This window comes from Sorex fumeus, unplaced genomic scaffold, assembly GCF_029834395.1.
Source record: "Sorex fumeus unplaced genomic scaffold, SorFum_2.1 ptg000044l, whole genome shotgun sequence".
In the NCBI taxonomy this organism is placed as follows: Eukaryota; Metazoa; Chordata; class Mammalia; order Eulipotyphla; family Soricidae; genus Sorex; species Sorex fumeus.
Window position 1 is genome coordinate 28,081,509 of NW_026606101.1, and position 20,992 is coordinate 28,102,500.

General features: G+C 41.8%; 1 protein-coding gene across 2 annotated transcripts in view; it reads left to right on the forward strand.

Annotated features, from left to right (window-relative positions):
- The window catches only part of SLX4IP (SLX4 interacting protein), a 237,844-nt gene that overhangs the window by 209,849 nt on the left and 7,003 nt on the right, over nt 1-20,992 (forward strand). Inside the window, exon 7 of one of the 2 annotated variants that reach the window (XM_056121715.1) lies at nt 10,263-10,919. The exons of the other annotated variant lie outside the window; for it this stretch is intronic. Coding sequence (XP_055977690.1) covers nt 10,263-10,277 — 15 coding nt within the window. The 3' untranslated portion in view covers nt 10,278-10,919. Of the gene's footprint in view, nt 1-10,262; nt 10,920-20,992 lie in introns of those variants that run through there. 2 annotated transcript variants of the gene reach the window in all.

The following is a 20,992-nucleotide window of genomic DNA, read 5'->3' on the forward strand; positions in this document are numbered from 1 at the left end:
TGGGTGTCTTATAAGGACTCATTTCCTGGGTACTACTTCTGATACTCAGTGTTTTTTCTGTGATTTCTCAGTACATTGGGATTTGCTGCATGCAGAGCAAGCACCCTGCCCCCTGAACTATCTCTCTGGCCCTTTTCTGATCAGTCCTGCTACCTGAGCAGCTGAACTCTACATATACTCCCATCTCGCCTCTCCTGTCCCCGTCCACATGCTCTGTTGTGGGAAAGCTTAGGAAGGAAGACATCAGCACTAAATGTAATGACTTTTGGAGAGAACTGCTTATTATATTAATGAACAGATTATTTACTTTTATGTTTTGTTTGTTTTTGATCCACATTCAGTAGTACTTAGGGCTTATTCCTGGCTCTGTGCTCGGGGATCACTCCTGGCGGTGCTCAGGGGACCAACCATGTGTGGCACTGGGGATCAAACCATAATTGGCAACATGCAAAGCCAATCCTGGTTTGATCCCTGAAATATCTCTCCAGTCTATAAACATATTATTTAGACATCAGTACTCATTTTCTCAAAAAATTGGAAGCATATCCATAGAATTTATGTTTATGAATATCACTTTCCTTTTCATTTTACCTTTCTCTGCAACAATTCTTTTGATTCAGTATACATGGATGTTTCTATAATTTTATAAAAGGGTTCACTACTTTCTCACCTGTTTTTTTCCCTTTCCTTATTTTAGAATTATAAAATTAAGAAAATACTAGAATTGAAATTTGGGGAGGACCTCTCTTCTCCATTCTTTGACCTATGGCTTCTGTATTGGACATTTTTATCATGGTTCATGATTGAGGCCATTTTCATTTATCATGCTCTGTTTGGGGTAATTTTCTGTGGCCCAACCTTTCATATCATGTCACATTTCAGAATGCTAATCCTTTCAGAAATAAAAGGCCATAAAATATAAAATGGCGAGAAGTATGCTAATGCTCCTGAAAATCATTAGATATCACGCTAAAATGCAAGAATAACTTTTCTTTTACAATGATCAAAGTCATAAAGAATTTAAAGTAGTTCAAGTATTATACTTTAATATTGTCATTCCCCCCACACAAGCTAATAATATATTACTTTTACTCTGCTTTTATTGTTTGCAAAAGGCTTTTATTGTTTGCAAAAGGCTGTCACATACAATAACTTATTCAGTACAACAAACCTGAGAAGAGATTGTATCAGTCTTGAACCTTTTAGTTTTCAAGGGACAGGAAGGCCAACTTGAAAATGCCTGAGCAAAAAAGGAAAGCTTTTGACTCATGTGACTGAAAACTCCAGACTTCAGGTATGGCTTGTTGATCAAAAGCACAAGTTATATCATCAGATCTGCTTCTCACCATCTCTTAGCCCTGCCTTCCACTTTGTTGGCTTCATTTTCAGTCTATATATAGTGGTCGGTCCTATAAGCTCCAGGTTCCTGGGAAAAGAAATCAAGACTCTTCCCAGGCCACCTGTAGCTCATGCATCTCTTCGAGGTTCATGAATTCATTTGATTGGCCTGCACTAGGTAACAGAAATCAGGTCTCTTGAACTGCATGAACTTTGTATGGGGACTGTGGACATGATTCCGGGGGGGGGGGGGGGGTGAATGATGGATATCAATTCCAGGAAATGAAATGAATAAATGAGCATTCATTGTAGAGACATTAACTTTATCCTTTCCCTTTTTCATCTTCTCTCTCACCTCTCCTCTCCTCTCCTCTCCTCTCCTCTCCTCTCCTCTCTTCCCCTCCCCTCCCCTCCCCTCCCTCCTCTCCTCTCTCTCTCTCTCTCTCTCTCTCTCACACACACACACACACACACACACATCAGTGAAAAAACTTATGTCAGAGATATTAAGTAGCTTGTCCCTATCTACAGGGAGGTAGTGACCGAGAGGGGTCCAGACGCAAAGATTTCCAACTCTGTCTCTGGTTCTCTTCCTATAGCTTCCTCACATTTCATAGTGGCAGATGATTCACAGGGTGCAGTGGAGAGGGTCATGCGCAAGAACCCAGGCTTTCTCTGTTCGCTTGTGATTTAGTCTCTTGAGTCTCCTTTTTCTCACTTGTCAAATAGAGATGATTCTTGCTGCTGAAGACCCAAATATGATGTAAGGACAAAGTCTTCAGTCATGTAAGTTTTCTACAAATAGAAAACATCCTTGTCTTCTGACCAACCCCACCTGACTTACATAGTCATCGGGTTTTCTTGTATAAAAATATCACTACAACATAGTCGACGTTTTACAGTCTCTAAAGTGGACTTTGTAAATGTCACTGAATCTGAAGTTCCAAACAGTCCTGTAAGGTTGAACCCAACCATTAGGGCTTTGAGAAACTGGCTCTGGGACAAGTAGGTAGGGCCTGCTAGGCCTTGCCTGGATGCCAGCTCTTATCCCACAAGACTTCCTCTGATTTGACCAAATTTGATTATATCATTCACAGCTGATGTTATCACAAGTAACTTTAAAAAAAAAAGTAACATTCTGAATGTAATCTGAAATTATGTAGCCCACTATCAGGTTTGATAGCCCACCATGAATTATCTCTTTAAGCATTTCTCTGGTGTGCCCACTACTTTGTTGAGGAATGAATCAGTTCAGATTATGCACCATGTGCATAACTAAGAGAATTGATCCAACTCTCAAAAGATAAAGATTGAGAATACCACATTACTATATTAAGTGCTTTTGTGAGAAAAAAAAACAAGACCTTGTTTTTCTCTCTCTCTTTTCCATATTGTCTTTATAGCAGGCAGGATGTTCTGTGTTCATCAATATTGAAAACAAGAGTTGGAGGGATAGCTCCTTCCCAACCATGGCCATTAAGAGTGGTAGGTACACCACACCATAGGCAGGAAGTGTGATTGAGGTTAACTATAATTGTTGTACACACACAGGGCTCCTGGATATGACAGCCTAATATGATACCCATCAATGCTAGTTAAGTAGAATTGATACTTCAGGCCTAGATTCAGGTGCCTAAAGAGATGGCAGCAAGATCTTCCCAACTAAAGTCACATTTGTCAGATGAGTGTTACAGTCTAAGCCGATTTTAATGAGATCCTACCTGGTGGTAGCCAGCCCTGGACAATGATATTACTTATCTGCCTCACCAGTTTGTCCTGAGTGTGACATTAAGGGTGATACTGTGTTATACTCAGTTGGTACACAGTCACATCCTTCCACATGTGCCTATCCAAGAGCCATTTCTGACTTACCTTCCAGTAACGGTCTTCCCCACTCCAACTACCATCCCATTCCTTTAAAATTGAAAAACTCTTAATTGAAAAGCCCTTGAAGTATATTAACTGGATAAGCCTTCTTCAAAGTAGATGATGCACTATGCTTTTTTTGTTTGTTCACTTAAAGTCAGTGTCCGGGGTCCACTGATCTTTTTTTTTTCCCCTGAAAAAGGCACAGGAAGCCAGATAAGTTTGAGCATCTCTGGTCTAGATCTGTACTGGCCAGTACCATAGATCCTGGTCACATTTGACTTGGCATTTAGAATCAGGAAGGCAAAAGTGAGATGCTGTAAGCAGATTTCAAAGCTTTATTACTGAAAAATGGTAATGGTGTTGGTATTTTTTGTGGCCAGGAATGTGGCTCAGTGGCTCAGTTATCTCACATGTTTGAGAGCATGGTGAGATCCTGTGTGGGATTGAGAAACCCTGAGTGGGTATGATCATTGGCACCATAAAAACCAATAGTAACAACATGAAATATGTCTCTGAATTTTTATATAATTTTTATATAAATTCATATTGGGTTATTTAATATATTGGGTTAAATAATAATGTTAAATTTTAATTTCACCAATTTCCTCTGACTTCTTTAATGGGACTATACAAAATGTAAAGTTTCCTGTACGGCTCATGTTATATTTCTGCTGCACAATTCTGATCTCCTCCTGTGTTTTCTTGGCTCTCAAACCCATCCCTGGTGTCTTGGATGCCAAGACTTTACCACCCGCTCTTGTCAAGTCACATTCAGCTCATCACTTTTCCAAACCTCCAGCACTGTTTAATGTGGTTGACACCTTCACTGAATCATTCTCCTCCAGCCTCCAGCCTCTGGGGTCATTGTTATCTGGGTTGACTTTTTCCTGGCTGATGGTTCCCTCAAAACTTTCCCAAATTTTCCTCCTTCATCTCCCCGCCCCTTCCCTCCCCCAATGAAACTCACTTGCTAGTGGAGCTCATAGCTTTAAAGACCATCCCCGTGGACTCCCCAGCTTTGTGTCTGCAGTCCAAACATCTCTCTTCCTACTACTTCTACTTGCTCACTGTCTTTATTTAAATGTCTTAGAGTAGGGCTGGAGTGGTAGTACCCGTCAGGCGCTTCCCTGCATGCAGCTGACCTGGGTTCGATCCCTGGCATCCCATGTGGCCCCCTGAGCACCACAAGGAGTGATTCCTCAGTGCAGAGTAACCAACCCCAGAGCATCACCGGGTGTCACCCAAACTAAATAAATACCCTAGATGACTCTTAACATTTTAATCCCTAAAATATATTTTTTTCATTTCACTTCTCAAAACTTATGTTCCCCTTAACTATTTCTTTTACTGATAAAGGGCAACTTTAGCATCACCCAGATATTTAAACCACAAATTTTAGAGTCACTCTCAGCTTTCTTTTTTAACTCACTCTGTGTACAGACCAATCATCCCTGCAAATTATATTTCTAATCTTCTGACTTCCCACCACCCCCGCCCCCTCCTCCAACACCTGTCATCTCTCTGGACAGCACTGGAGTCGCCTCACCACAGCTGTCCCTGCTTCTGATTTGCCCCTCTTTCTCTCGATGCCCTTTTCGTAATGTCGAGTCACCTTGGTTACAGCAGATGTGTTCAGACTCCCCCACTCGAGTTTCCATCGCAGTAGATTCTGGGGGAGAATTCAGAAGATTTTCAAGAAGCTCCCCAGGGGATTTGGATGTCTAAGGTTATCAGACCATACTGCCAAATGCTGCCTCAGTCTAACAGGGCGCCCTAATTTTCCTGTTGCTCTGCTCTGTGGAATGTTGTCTTATTTTATCAGTTCTCGAATTACCTGGGAACCTAAATATAGATCTGCTTACCCAGATCCAGATCTTGTGAATCAGAACTTCCAGGGATGAGTCCTGGGATTTTATTTTTTGCAGATCTCCCTCTGTACCCCTGATAGACTCAGGTTTCCAACTAGCAGCCATCGATGTGTTTTACAAGCGTCTGCAAAAAGATTATAAACTCAAGAGCAGCTGAGTTTTTTCAGTGTCTTTTTATCAATCTTTCTCTCTGTCCCTCACTTATCAGCACCACACTGCTCATAAGTCATAAGCTTTTGAGCATAAAAAAACATGTCACTGTGGAGTGCACTTCTTGATTTATCCAAACTTCAGTTTGCCTGTTTAGCTGTATTTCAGTTCAGCCCTTTCTCTGATTAAAGGCAGGAAGCCCCCTTGCTAACTGCCTTTTCTCATGGCTTCTGTTCAGTTTCACCCAGAGGACTCCGTTCATGAGGGAAAATACATATAAATCCTGGTTATATGTGGAAAGTTATAAAACTAAAATTCTCGAAATAATATTGAAGAAAGGAAGGGGGAGGCAACCTGAGGAGGTTCCCATGGAATATTACTCTTTTTGCTTAATTTAATTTGTAACTAACTTCCAGGTTGCAATGTTATTAGCAAGAGCTCAGAGAAATTCTCTTGATTAACCTATTTCTCTTTCCAGTTTTAGTGTTACAATGGTTGGGGTAAGATGGTTATATCGGTGCCAAAGTATATGGTGTTGACGTACAGAATTATTGCACCTCACCACTCCCCTCCCCCGCTGCTCATATGTCGCACCCAGGCCATCATCATTCCCCACCACCAACACTCCTGAAACCTCCAAGATTTGGTCTGGATTAACCTATTTCTTAATACTGCAATTTTCTACACTCACTTGAGAGTTTGGATGGCCACTGGTGATAGACTTTTTAATTTTGCTGGTTTTCCTGTATTTTTTGCAAAAGAAGTCAAGGTTATCATTCAGGACAGACCCTGAAAGGGAACAAGTGTCCCCTGGGTAAACCCGGGAAGCACTTCCCAGCTTGCACTATTGGCACCTGAGTTTTGCCTCCGGATAAACCACAGATTGCATTTTGATGCTAGATGTGAGAGGCCATTAGTAATCTGCAAGACTCCCTTGGGAAATCCTGTTCCCAGGTGATAGCTGCTTCCTCTGAAATCCTTGTTTGAGGGGCCATCAGGGAGGCTGTGACAAAAGGATGTGAATTGACCCTAAAATGTCAGAATGAGAGATTTCTAATGAGACTTGACAGTTCAAGGGCTGAAGAGGGAGTCTAATCTTTTTTTTTTTCTGCCCACCCAGTCTTCATACAAATGTAAATATGCCTCCTTCAACAAATTGCCAAATGTGGTTTTAATTTGGAAGCAGGGAAACCCGCCTTGCCTTTTTTTTTCTCTTGTTTTTCTTTTCTTTCTTCTTTTCTTTTTTTTTTTTTTAACTCACAGGTTTTGCACTTTTTGATCTGGACATTTCCTTGTCATCCAGTCACTTTTTCTGTCGTCCCTTTTTCTTTCAAGGACATATTCCCGATTGTTTATTGTCAGAGGAATTTGGGATGAGAGTCGATTGTTCTGTTTCTTAAAGAACTTTTTGAAGTTTCCATAGGAAATAAATAGAATCCTTTAAGCTAATCTTCAGAAAATAAGTTTAGAAAAGCAATCGAATTCAATGTGAGATTGTGAAGTGTCCCAGTATCGCAGCATCATACTTTATGTGGTCTACTATGTCGTATCCATTGTTGTTATTTATGACCCTGTCTGCCTTCCATTGTGGACTTCTTCCAGCCTTGGGGAATTTACATCATCCCTAATAGCAAAAGGCTTTCTGGTTCCCACAGAGTTGTTCAAAGCCTGACTCATGCTCCTTATGTTAATTGTTCAACTCTGAAAATACAGCACTTACAGGGTGTGGTTGAAAGGGGAAAATCTACTGTACTTATAGGGCATGTTTAGAAGTGTTTCACACATAAATCTCAATCTCTCATATTCTCTCTTTCCCTCTGAGTGTGTGTGTGTGTGTGTGTTTGTGTGTGTGTGTGTGTGTGTACAGCTTTTAAACTAGCTTATTTTGGTGAACTAGTAATACTTGATGGGGAGAGAGAACACATTAACATGTAGTGTAATCCAATAAAACCTATAATAATTTGTTCACAAAGTCTTACAAGTGATTTGGATTTTAACTGGATCAAACTTGAGTAGTATTGGTTCAGATCTGAAATCATAGGGAGGGTTAGTAAGAGCCAAAGGCTACTTCGTGCTCAGTGTGGAAGGCAGTGATTGGATGAAACCGCTACCATGGTTCTCTGAATTACCCAGACAATAGGCAGAATGCCCCTCCACCAAGGTCTGAAGCTGACTGCCTGTGCCAAAGTTAGGTGTTAAGAAAGGACCTACTTGTAAATAATCAAAACTAAACCTTGTGGAGCCAGAGCAATAATGCAATGGGTACGGTGCTTGCCTTCCACATGACTGACCTGGGTTCGATCCCAGACATCCCATAAGGTTCCCCGAGCACCGCCAGGAGTAATTTTTGAGTGCGGAGTCAGGAGTAACCCCTGAGAATCCCTGGGTGTGCCTCCTCCCCCCCAATTTTTTTTTAAACCTGAACCTTGTGGCAGCAACATTTTTACTATAGAATTTGTGGAAAGGGCATTTAGTCGCTTAGAAAATGAGAGAAATTAACACCTTATTTGTACTACCTACTTGTTATCAAAAAGGAAACAATTTCAAAAGTATGAAATGGGTCATTATTTTGGCAAAGGTTGAGAGGTTTTTTCCATTATATAATTACTTCCTTATGAAACTTCCATGGGAATATATGAGTAAAGATAGATAATCTATGAATTATATAAAGCCATGGTAGTACTTTTAGTTTGGGGAGCAAGAGGGGAGGGGAGGGAGAGAAAGCTCCCACTTTCTTAGTAGCCAAGAACCACAACCTCCAGTTTTAAAAGGTCTCCCTCTTGATTTTTATCTTGAATATTGCAAAGACCATACTTTGTCTTTTGTAAGTAGAGAAATTGGGGGAATTCCTAGGCTAAGCAGCGCCATAGCCATTGTGCCACAAGAACTCTGGAAGATCAAAGCCACATAACAAGCTGCTTCCTGGCCCCAGGATACTGGGCATGTCACACACTGGCCAGGAGTTTCTCCATGGCTTGAAATCAAAATCCTTTTCTTCACACTCTTGTATGTTTGAGGCCCATTTCAAAACACAAAACTGTTTTGGGCTGGGAGTCCAAGTGTTGTGAGTTTACCCAAAGAAACATCTAGATTAAAAGCATTAAAATAGCCTGACAGCCAGCAATCTCATCATAGAAATCCATCTCTGCTTGGGTATAACTCTTTGTTTCTGATGTTCAACTACTAGATTTCTGCTTGAACCTTTGTTATCTCTTGGAATAGATGGAAAGAGCTCACCATGGAGTGTCCGATTATTTTGCTGTGTGTGCCGACAGTCCATTTCCTCCCAGGGCAAAGCACAAGAGAAGTGCTCAGAAAAAAATGTAGGTCCATCGTCTCCGACACCCCCAGCGCCCCAAGAAAAAAAAGAATTGTGTGAATGCTCTGTGTCTTCTTTTCCTTGTCTTTCACTCTTTGTGTATTTGACTCTCTATGTATGTGGCTCCGTAACATAAAGTCCAGACTCCAATTCCAGCACACATAACCTAAAGATGAGACCCACCCTGTTGCTGACTGTACCGGAAGCCATGTACTTGCTCTTCACTCTGACTCTTTCTCTAGCTTTCTGGACGATGGAGATGGGGATGGAGGCCTTGCTTCACAGGTGTGTTGCAAGAAGTAATTAATTACAAGGGCTTTGAAGATGAAAAGCACCTGTTGGTGGTATTTCATACAACTTTCAGGGTGACTACAGACAGATCTGAAAGGTACATTCCTTTCCTAAGATGCTTAGTCCGACCCTAATATAATTATGATAATCCTTATGCCCCTGATAGCAACAGCAGGAACCTGAGAAATATATTGTTTTTTTCCAGGCTAAAGCTTAGCCAGAATAAATATTCCAGCCTCAGTATTTGCATTTGTTGGTTTAAGAAATGTCTTGGCATTTATAAACCTGCAAATATCTGCTGAAGGTAGAGTCTTTAGTCCCAAATTTTCTTTGTGTACTTCCTACCCCGCCCTTCAGGGTAGATTTTTAAAAGGTAGATTTTTTCATTGTCTATTATGTATGCTGTAGAGAAGAGGGTGTAATCTCTGTATGAATGGATGCATATCTCAAAAGAAATGTTCAAAAAGAAGCACAGAAACATAGGATGTGGTATGTAAATGTGTGGTTTAGAGACATACATTCTTGTGTCTGCCATGATTTTACTTTCTTTCCTTTCATACTATCTGGAATTTCTTCCGGGACATTTCAATGTATAGTAACTGAATTCTGTTTCCAGATGGCTGATGAATAGGCCTGACACCAGCTAAATGGTGATTATATTTGAATAATACTTAAGATGACCTGAGAGAAATCCCAGATTATTTTTACGTACAATAAAAACTCTTTATGTGGAAACATGTTCTTATCCACACAACACACACACAGCCTGTGTTTTGAAAGTAGTAGAGTATGGATATCCATACTATGGATATTACATATGAGATATAGCACGACGGTAGGGCGTTTGCCTTGCACGCAGCCAACATGGCCAACCCGAGTTCGATTCCTCTGCCCCTCTCGGAGAGTCCGGCAAGCTACCGAGAGTATCTCACCCACACGGCAGAGCCTGGCAAGCTATCCGTGATGTATTCAATATGCCAAACACAGTAACAACAAAGTCTCCAATGGAGACATTACTAGGACCGCTCGAGCAAATCGATGAACAACGGGAGGACAGTGACAGTGACATATATTACATATTACATATCCATATATCTAACATTATGAATATTAGATATCTAGATATTAGGTTTATAAATATTAGGTCTTCATACCTAATATTATGAACTCCAATATGGCTCCCTTGAAAACCCAGTCATCAATCAATGAAATGTACTCTCATGTGTTAGGAAATGTGAATTGTTTGATCCAGTTGACCTTTCAGCATACACTTGGGGACTTTTCTCGATTTGCCAGGGCAGAGGGGAGATACAGAATAGCCCATGCCTCCTGTTTTCAGGTACAGGAATGTGGTAAGGGGAATTCGGAGGAAACTTTGCCATTGTAACTTTACAAAACAAAACCAAAAAAATCTTTCTTTGTTTTAGTGTGATGAGAATTGAAACAAAAAGCAGCACTGTGAGCAAATCATGGAACAGCAAGAATGTTGTGGGAACATCTAGTGAGTCAGAGATTGCGGAGATAGCGAGGAGGAGGGGTGACGGCCAGGCTTCATCCAGCCCTCCAGCCGAGGCCACGGGACAGGCGAAGGATTACATAAAGGCAGCTGAGAACCACTGGGGGCTTCCTGTTCAAAAGCTGGAAAATGTTCATCAGATCCAGCCAGAAGACTCTCGCAGCCAGCAAAAACCTCATCCTGGGGAGCGGTTACAGACAGGACTTCTAAGTGGGAGCCTGTCTGTAGCTGTGAGTCAGCATCAGCAGGTCCAAAACAAAGTCCGCGAGAGGCCAGAGCACAAGGGGCACGCAGGCGCTGGGGCGCTCTGCGGAAGGCTGCGACCACCACAACAGAGTTGCTCTTGGAAGTGATGGATGAGTCCCCAGAGACATAATAGTGGAAAAAAAGCAAAGCTGTCAGGGTGTTGCCAACTCTGAGCTGTCAGATCCGGGGTTACTTTTGAAACAAGATTTGGCAAAAACCTCGTCTAAAGAAGAGTTTCGTGTTTTGGAAAATCTCTCCTCCAGACAACTTATGAAAAATAAGCCAGGGCAGGCACAACACACTGGCTCAGGAGCAAACACTAAAAGACTCGACACTTCGGGGAGCCCAAGAAGATAATGAAGCTTGAGAAAGGCCACAGACTTAGCAGAACATATTCCAGTGACCGTGCGGAGGATATAGAGACCAAACCCATGCAAAATGAACCTTGTGTGCATAGAGACCGTGATTTTAATGGACTTAGAAGGACTGTTTTAAATAATAATAATAATAAAAATTGATTCATTCTCCATGTTGGCTTAACTTTCAAAGCAGACACCTCCAGGGACCTCTCTGCTATTCTAGCAGCATCCACTTTCTCATCATTCTTTGATAACTGGCCTTATAAAATGTTTGTAATGACAGATAGCTCTGGACTTTGTCGAGGGGTACGCCATTCGTGAAAGAGCTATAGAAAGTATTAGTCATGTATAGTTTTGGCTTGTCACTGTGCCGACCACAGAAGTGCACATTGGAATGATGTTGCTTTGGTTGCAGATCAGTCCTGGGGTAGTTTACCCTGCTACTCCCCAGCCTGACAGAGGAGCAGTGAAAGAAGTTCTCAGCAGTGCATCCTGGAACCAGCCTCATTGTCTGAGAGTGTATTAGAAGGACACACCTTGGGGCCTCCTGGAATAAGAAGCTTTGGGTGATTTAGAAACACACTTAGTGACTCTTGTTTTGGAACTTGTAGAATGGCTGGAGCCTCCCTGGTTTTTATTTCCACTAGTCTGGCTACCTGGCTCTCTAGCTTATCCGCTGGACCCATGTGTGCGCGTAAGCACATTCATGCTCCCTTGAACTTGGAAAACTCCTGGGTTTTCTCTGTTCCCAGGTGTTGCAGTACAGCAGCCACAGCACTCAGGCAGCTGTCATTTTCCCTCAGAATTGCTATAAGTTTATGGATAACTTGACTGAACATTCGGGAAAGAGATGCTATAGGTTCACTTTTTTTATTTTTCCCCTCGGGGCTGGGGGCACATCCTGCAGTGCTCAGGGGTTACTTCTGGCAAGCTCATATGGGATGCTGGAGATCGAACCCAAGTTGGCTGCCTGCAAGACAAATGCCCCTGCACACTGTGCTATCCACTCTGGTCCCGTAGATAGGCTTGCTTTTGCTCTGCAGTTCCAGTACATCACTGTCCCTGATCTGCTTCCATCTCTCATATTTTCATTAGGTTCGGGAAGGACCAGAACTCAAGGGGAACTCGGTGACCGGAGTTTCTAAATTCCCATTCTGAAGGCTGCACAGACACGTTGAATTTCCAAACAGAAGCTTTCCTTTCTTAGTATAAGTCATGGTGTCTAGTGGACTTCCTGAAATGTCACATACTCAATCAGAGTAATGACTTCCTTTGATGGACACCTACTAAAGATTTTCTTAACCCAGATTCAACCTAAAACAGGGAGGAAACCATATTCTAAAATCACTGTTAATTAATCTTATTTTTTCTTTCTGTTCAGCATTGAGTAGTCCTCAGAAGCATTGCCTGAGTGGAGAAAATTAAGTGTGTATGTGAACACACACACACACACACACACACACACACACACAAGAAACAGAGAGAGAGAGAGAGAGAGAGAGAGAGAGAGTGAGAGAGAGAGAGAGAGAGAGAGAATTAGAGTTAGCAGAAAAATAAATCAGCAGGGCTCAAAAGGAACCTAGAATAAAAGAATATGAAAATAGACACAGTGTAGGTTCATGGTCAAGGCAAATCAGTGTTTTCATTTCCGCTCATTCTGTTGCCCCCATGTCTCTTTTTCCTAGTTGTATTGTAGATCAGGACTCATAAAGAGGCAGTCCTATTTTATGGCACTACTTTGGATCATGAAATACAGTCTTCACACATCACAACTGGTGAGGGTTACAAATCTTATTTCTTTCATGTCCCAAACCCTGCCTAGAATGCCTCCTTCCTGTCCCCCCATCCTCCCTCTGTCAGCAATATTGCCCCATCCACCAATATCCTATCTTCTTTGCACCTCATTTCTTTCCTGTTTCCAGCTGATAGTGGTCAGAGGATGCTCTTAAGAGTAGAAGGAGCCTATGATTCTTTTCATTCAGTAGAAATAGACAAGGAAGTAGTAAAACATTGATTTCCATTGCTCTTCCCTGAATCCCCCTCCTGTAATACCAGTATTCTCAGGGTGCTTTTCACTGAAGAGACTGCTGTGTATCATTGAGTTTTTCTTAAACAGAAACAGTTATTGGAACAATTTACACAGAGAGGGTACGAATACTAACCCAGGGGATAATTCAAGAATTACGTTCTCTGAACAAGAGACTCAAATTCTAAACAAAACAGGAAACAACCATCCCAGAACCATAGCTGCTACCTGACCCAGAACTAGAAGCCATTTGGACTGGAAGTACCAGATAAAATTAAGATTGAGATGTTTTTATTTCATCAGTTCATTGAGCTCGGTACTCAAAGCCAATGTTTGTAATGATTTTCTTTTGAGAGAAGTCTTGACTTTAGAATTGGTATATTTGTGGAAGTATATTAACTCACCTAAGAGGGAAAGTAGTGTCTTGGATAATAGATCAATATGGTCTTTTTCACAGCCTTTATATCCATGGGATTAGAATAGGAGTAATGAGAACAGCCTTCCGTTTCACTCCTGTTGCATGTGTTTGAGGAATTTTGCTTTGAAGCATTTTCCTTCCACACCTGTAAAACACCCCTGGCTCTCTTGTTTCTTGTAGAGTGGTGGATTTGTTGTCTAGAAATTCAGTGGAGAAAGTGGCTGTCGGGTTTATTTGTTGGTTTTTGGAAGGAGGATGACGAATTCTCTACTGCTGGAAGTGATATGTGCTTTGATACACTTAATAGTAATATAAAATCTCAAGTCCTGTCAGAATTCTTAGTCAAAATGAGTAAGTTTGTCCACCACATGGATGCTTGGAAGACATGTGGATCCAATTTAGTTAATGCTGTAACTTTGAACTTACTTTCTCGGTGCCATGACTATTAAGTCACCTCCTTGTGCTTTCAAATGACTTTTTAATAAATTAGTTTGGGGTTTGTTTGCTTACTTTTTTAGGTCTATAAACAATAAGTATCTGAGACTAACCAGAGTGGTATTTCATACACATTTTTTAAAATTTTCTTTCTTTTCCCTACGAGATTAACTGTCATCCACCATACACGTGTAATTGTTGAAAAAAAGCAAAAGTTTGGGGAAATAAGTGTGAGTATGGCAGTTCCTGTCGTTTGCTGATTTTAATATTTTAAAAATTAGAATGTTTAATTTTATTAAAAGTAAGTCAGAGAACGGCCTTAATTTTGAGTAGTGGAGAAGGTAACTTCTTTCTGAGAGAATTACCTCATGATACTTTGAAGAGCCAAGTATGGGATCACGGTCAATTGCTTTGGGTATCATGTTTGGCTTTAGAGTAAATTACAGTCTTTGATTTCAGAAAGAACTTGAAGAGGGCAGGACACACAAGAGAAGGAAAACTCCATGCCCAGGAATGCCTAGGTTCACAGTGTCACCGCTTCCGGTTTCCCTGAGTTCCTTCTTGGCAGGACCCACTGTAACATTTCCACGAATTCTAGTGTATGACCCTCCCTTGAGATAACAAGTGTCTTTCCTAAGAGCCCAAAATTCTTTGTTCAGCATGCTATGACTTGAATATGGAAATCACTTTAATTTCTTCTTTTCTCTTATGAGGAAATTTCCATGCTTGGTTTGTCAAGATGAAGAGAGTTCATTCCTTGTTACTGAAACACTAATGAATTGAAACACGTTGGAGCAAGTAAAAAAAATCAAAATTAAGCTGATTTCTCTTAAATAGTTTAAAGCCTTCCTTAGTACAAAATAAATTAAGCATTATAAAATGAAGTTAATTCAGATAATTACTGAGGACAGAAGTCCAACCATATATATCATTGGTATTACCAGTTAATGGCATAATTAAATACTCAGAAATCAGCAGAACTTCCTTTAATTTGGTTTTTTATACTTATTTTAACAAGACAAGAAACATATATATGGCAACAATGTGTCGCTTAACAGAAGGGGCTTGGGCGGATGAGATAATTCTGGAGAACCACCCAGCGCTGTGCTTGAATTTAATCACATTCCAGTAAGTTTTTTATACAGTTAGTTTATAATTGCCGTTGCAGTTACTCAATTCTTTAATAAAACAAAAATCAATAAGACCAAAGTATCTGATTAGGTTTGTATTTGAAGGTGTAGCTTTGACTGATTCTCAGTTTAATTTTCTTTAATAAAGTTAGAACACCAACCACTCCAGTCATCGCCAGGAAAGCCGTTTGCTCCCATTGGCCTTAGCCTCATATTTATTTTGTTTTGATTTTGAAATAGTTTAGATAGTTGTGCATGCCTAGGGGATGAAACGAGTGTTAGCGGAAATGAACCTGTTTTATGAATAAAAACGAAAATTGTTTTAAAAGATCAAATTAGTGTGTATAGCTTTTCATCAAAACAAGGGAATTAACCCCAGGGAATATAAGTCTAAGATTCCCTGTTCTGAAAATTACTTAAAATTACAATCATTCTTGTTAGAAAGTCTTTCCTCCATGAAGCGATTTGAAAGTCTTGAACACTGTGTTAAAATAATCCCCGGAGCTTTGTATTTGAACAATAAGCCCCAAAGATTTGGGGGTGGTCTGTGCGGTGCCGTGATGTTCCCGGTCCTGCTCCCAATTGTGAGCTCAGAGAGACCCCTCTTGTGAGGGGTTAAAATATTCGACCTTGACTTCTTTCCAAAGACTCTTGACATTTCCCAAGAGGATTCATTTCCATTTTCGAAGATCTAGTTCTTGTTCGGCATTGAAGAAAGTCTTGGGCCAACTTGTTCTCTGCTCTGCCTTTTATGATAGCATTGGTCACCTCTCTCATAACTTGTAAATATGTTTACCCTGGGGTCTGGTACATAATTTTTCAGGAGCATTTCAGTATTAGAAAAGTGCATTTGATTTTTGTTCATTTTACTTTCGCTTGGGGGCTACACCCGACTATGCTCAGGGCTTCCCTCTGGCTCTGTACTTAGCGGTCAGTACTTGCAGAGCTCAGGGGATCACAGGGGGAGCAGGAGATTAAAAAAGACATTGAATAACCATGGGTGAATTGCGGAAAACCAGTGCTACTGCGAAACAAAGCCCATTTCATCCTAGTTTGTTTTGTTTTGTTTTGTCATTGCCACAAGCACTGTGGGCTAGCCTCTAGTAAGCTGCTTGCTCTGCATCTGAGCTGAGATCCAGAGACTGCGTGATGCTGGCATGATGCTGCAAGCTTCAAACTCCGAGCCAGGGGCTGCTTTGCTCCTAAACAGCCTGTGTTTGGGGACAGGTGTCTTAACTCCAGAGCCTCCCTCTCCACAATAAAATCCATATTTGGCCAAGAAAATAGCTCCGTGGACTGAAGCACACGCTTGGCATGCAGAGGTCCAAGTTCAATTCATGACATGGTATGATCCCTTGAGCACTATTGGAGTGGCCCAGGTAGATCCAACACAAGCACTGAGCCAGTATGGCCAGAGCACCCTCAGAGGCCCCTGTACATTGCTTGATAGGCTGAAAAAAAGGACAATTTTTTTAAGTGCCTTAATTCTTTTTTTAAATTTTTATTGAATCACCATGAGATAGAGCATTACAAAATTGTTCATGATTGCATTTCAGTCATACAATGTTCCAACACCCATTCCTCCACCAGTGTAATTTCCCAGCACCAGTTTCCGTCCGACCCCTTCAGGCCAACCCCCAACCCCTGCCTGCCTCTATGGCAGGCACCATTCTTCTCTTTCTCTCTCTCTCATTTTAGGCATTATGGTTTGTGATATATGCTAAAAGATTATCAAATGGGTAAAGGGATATAGAAGATGACTAATTTTAAGTGCCACCGTTGCTTTTTAGAATGTCGATGTAGATATACCACTTGCATTTATTCATTTCTTCATGCACTTAAAAATGGGTCAGAAAGACAGTACAGGGGTTAAGGCACTTGCCTTGCATACAGCTAATTGCAGTTTGATTCCCGCCAATACACATGGTCTCACAAGCACTAAGAGAAGTGATCCCTGAACATAGAGCCTGGAGTAAGCCATGAGAGCATCACCAGGCATGGGCCCAAAACCAAAAATACAAAAAGAAAGATCCTTAACTCTGGCCACACTTTGGAAACACCACTCAGATAAATTCTAGTAAAATCAGAATCCTGAAGCTATGGTTTGGACATTGCCCCTCATATAATGGTTCTGATGAGCAAAGTAGCAAAGAACATTTGTGTGTCTGTGTGTGCATGTGCATATAACACATATAACACATGCTTAAATACTGAATGCTTAAAAGAGTCAGGTTGACAGAGCTGAGCATCCGTTAGAAGATGGACTTTCTGCAAATCAGAAGCGTGCATACAAAGTGTACTTTGAAAGTGTGCTTTCAAAGGAATAGGAAAAGCTTTGGTGATGGGGTGTCAATAGGCTCACATTCTCACACAAAGGGATGTCTTGTTGCTCCTTCAGGCCCCTCTGCATTAATTCTCCTGCTTTAGACTCCATCTCAGAGCATAGCTTCGTTTTTGCCTTCACTACTGAGAAATCATTATCTCATACAGATGAGTTTTTAAAGTGCCTGAAATAATTGTCTGGGGTTTGCCTTTGATCCATGATCATTAATATCGTTAATAAGCTCGCGAAAACTGCGTGTGAATCGTAAGTTCACATTTGGCAGGGCAGTGGAAGTATGAACACTTTTAAAATAGTTTGGCTCAGAAAGCTCATCTGGAGGAAGCCTGTGGGAAAATCCGGAGAATTTCTGATCCTCCAAAGGATTACCTAGGATGAGATGCTGACCTTGTTTTTTAAGTTCAGTACCATTTCTTTAAAACCTCATTCATTACCCAGCCTGATTTATTTTAGACAGTGAAGTAGGAGGTGGGAGGGACTCTAGTGATGGGCCGTTTTTATGATTGCGCTGTAATTTTTCCACAGTCCCCTGAAGATCATAACATATATCTATTTAAAAAAAAAGACCAGCTTCTTCCAAAAAGTTACTACAGATTTCTCTCAGAAATTAGAGCTGGAGAATTCTCTCCTCTTCAGGCTCTGAGGCGATCGAACTCCAGAAGGCTGAGTATGCACAGGGTGAGTGCAGCGCTGACCTCTGCGGGGGGAGAGGTCAGTTCAGCACACAAGACTCAAAAGGGAGGAAGAAAAAGCAACTCCTCAGCAGGGAGTTTGACTTGCTTTAGGGCAGAAGAGCTTTTATAAATAAGTTCCCAGTCTCCCACGCCCTCTCGCCGGCTCTTCTATTACTAGTTCTGACTCTGCTATGCACACACACACACACACACACACACACACACACACACACACAGCTCTCATTTTCACTCCTGCCTCACATCCCTCTCTCTTCACCTGCAACTGAAGCTGTAGGATGGACTGACAGACCCTTCTCCAGAGGTGATGGATTAACTGGGAATTTTCCTAGGCCCAGGGGTTCCTTGGGCCTTTTTCCCGTTCCTTCTTCACAGGCCCCGTTGGTGAGAAGAATGCTGAGCGCTCTTTCCCAAACCCGCAGAGGGTGCCTGGGAGGATGAATACCAGCCCCTCCATTCCTGTTGTCACAGGGAGAAGGTGGAATGGTCAATTAGTGTGACCTCCGGCCTCGCCATGGCAGACTGAACAGGCTTTCTGGGACGTGTCCCAGTAGGCGGAGCTTGGAATGGACCTTCCTGTCAACATGCCAGAGGGGACTGGGGTTTGTGCAACAGCATCTCTGCTTTGATTTGGAAGGTCCCCTGAAAATGTTTCCCTGGGGAGTCTTTTCTAAGGGCCTTCTTCCCAGCTGGGACCTCATCCAGAACGGAGTGGAGACTGTACAGGTGGGCTGGTGGTGGTGGGGGGCACCTAGAATGGGGTTCACTAGGGGCTCCCTAATAAAAATGCCTGAAATCTCAAAGTATCTCTGAGACGAAGAAGAGTTGGTTTTGTCAGAGGTATGAGGGATCTTTTATTGGGGTTTTTAATACATATAAGAATCAACGTCTGAAAGAACCTTCTTACTTGATCCCCGCTGCGAATCTCAGTACAGGCTCAGAGACACGCAGACACCCTCTCCACCAGTTAATTTTTTCTGTCAAATTTGCCTCCTCTTGAAGATAGTTTTGCTCAGATAGGTTTATCAAATCTCATATTCTGTTTTTTTTGATGTGTTTGGCTTTGACTTGGGGGTCACACCCAGCACGTTCTAGCTCCTGGTGATAGAAATGACAGCCCTGGCTGTTGTTTCCCATATCGGTGAAGTTCTACTGGACTTGAGAAAAAAAATTCACTTTCTACCCTGGTGATACTGTTCATCCACCACCCACCATCTTGAGGACTGACTTAGGAAAGAGATGATGGGAAAGGAGAGCAGACTTGATGTTTAATCTTCCGCAACTCAGAGGCAGTGGTCCCTCAGCCGCCACTGAGGGGGCACTTCTGCATAGGGCGAGTCTACTCCTACTCGGGGTGGGAGGTGTGTTGTCAGAGGTCCACCTTACCTCATTGGGCCCTCCATTGATAAAGCAGAGGATGTGCCGACATAGAACTTGGTGCCACTATGTCATTGGCACCAAGGCAATAGTGAATGCTCTACCACCACTGACCTCGCACTGTTGTAACATTCAATTGGCACCCAGCTTTGTTTGTTTGTTTGCAGTCTTGTAGTTTAGCATTTCTCAACCAGCCCTTATGGAGCCCTTAGGATATTCAAGGGCACGGCAGGTGAAAATTGCACAACTAGGGGTGCCATGGTATGAGACTAGTGGTCCAACTGGGAGGACAGAGCAACCACAGGAGGGAAAACAAGGTCGGAAGGGGACCACCATCAGGAAAACGTTGAGAGAGACTACTGGAGTTCAACTGAGGCTCGAAGAAAGCTTTTATTTCTGCTGTGCTAGTCGCAGGCACTGAATTGGTCAATCAGGTGAGAGATTGATATTGTGCATAAACAAAACGAAATATTGGCACACATGTGATACACCCGGGTACGACTGCTTATAGAAGCAGATTCTATTAGTTTGCTATTGCTGTGTAATCACCCATAAACTTAGCAGGTTCAAACAAATTAGCTCACAGTATCTGACACCTCTTGGATGGCTCCTGTGCACTGGGCATCATGGGGCTGGAATCAAGCTGTCAGCCAGGCTGTAACCTCATCGGGAGGCTCAATTAGAGGAAGAGCCTCTTCCAAGCTCCTTGGGTTGTTGGCAGAATTCAGTTTCTGGCAGCTATAAGACTAAGGGCTCCATTGTCCCGAAGACAGTTGGGGTGGGGATTTCCTTCAACTCCTGGAGACTGCTTCACCGCAGATCTCTGTCATCCTCCCTGCTTCTCAGGAATGGGGACACCTCCCTTACACAGAATTTCTTTCACATTTTGAATATTTCTTCTTTGGTGACTAGACCCATTCTGTGACCAAACAAAGAAAACTCATTGTTTAAATTTTTTTTTTGTTTTTGTTTGGGGGCCATACCCAGTGGTGCTCAGGGATTACTCCTGACTTTGTACTCAGGGATTATGCCTGGCTGTGCCCTGGAGAATATATGCAGGCACCCAAGATCAAACTGGAATCAGTCACATGCATACAAGTGCATAAATCCCTGTGCTGTCCATCCCTACTTTTTACTAACTTTTAAAATAATTTTATTGATGTAACATTGCATTATTACTTTAAGTTTACATGTGTATCATTATAGACCAGTATCTGCATATACAGCATTAAGTCCATATACAACTCAAAGTCCAAATCTATCCTTTGTCATAAATTTGATCCCTTTAATTGGGTAGATTGACCTTCCCCTTATTTCTCCATTCCTTCTGGTAATCACGAATGTGGTCCAGTTCTCAAAGTTTGTTTTTGTTTCATTTGTTTTCATGTAGCAAATATGGGTAAAACTGTGTGACGTTTGTCTTTGATGTATCTAAGTAGAACACTGTCTAGGTTTATCCATGTTGAATCAAATGACATGATTTAATGATTATTATAGCGGAATAGTCTTTCATTCTAGAATATGCTATATCTCTTTTATCCAATCGCCTGTTGATGGACACTTAGGATGTTTTCAACCCCTGCTTGTTAAAATATTGCAGTGCAAGAGATACATGCC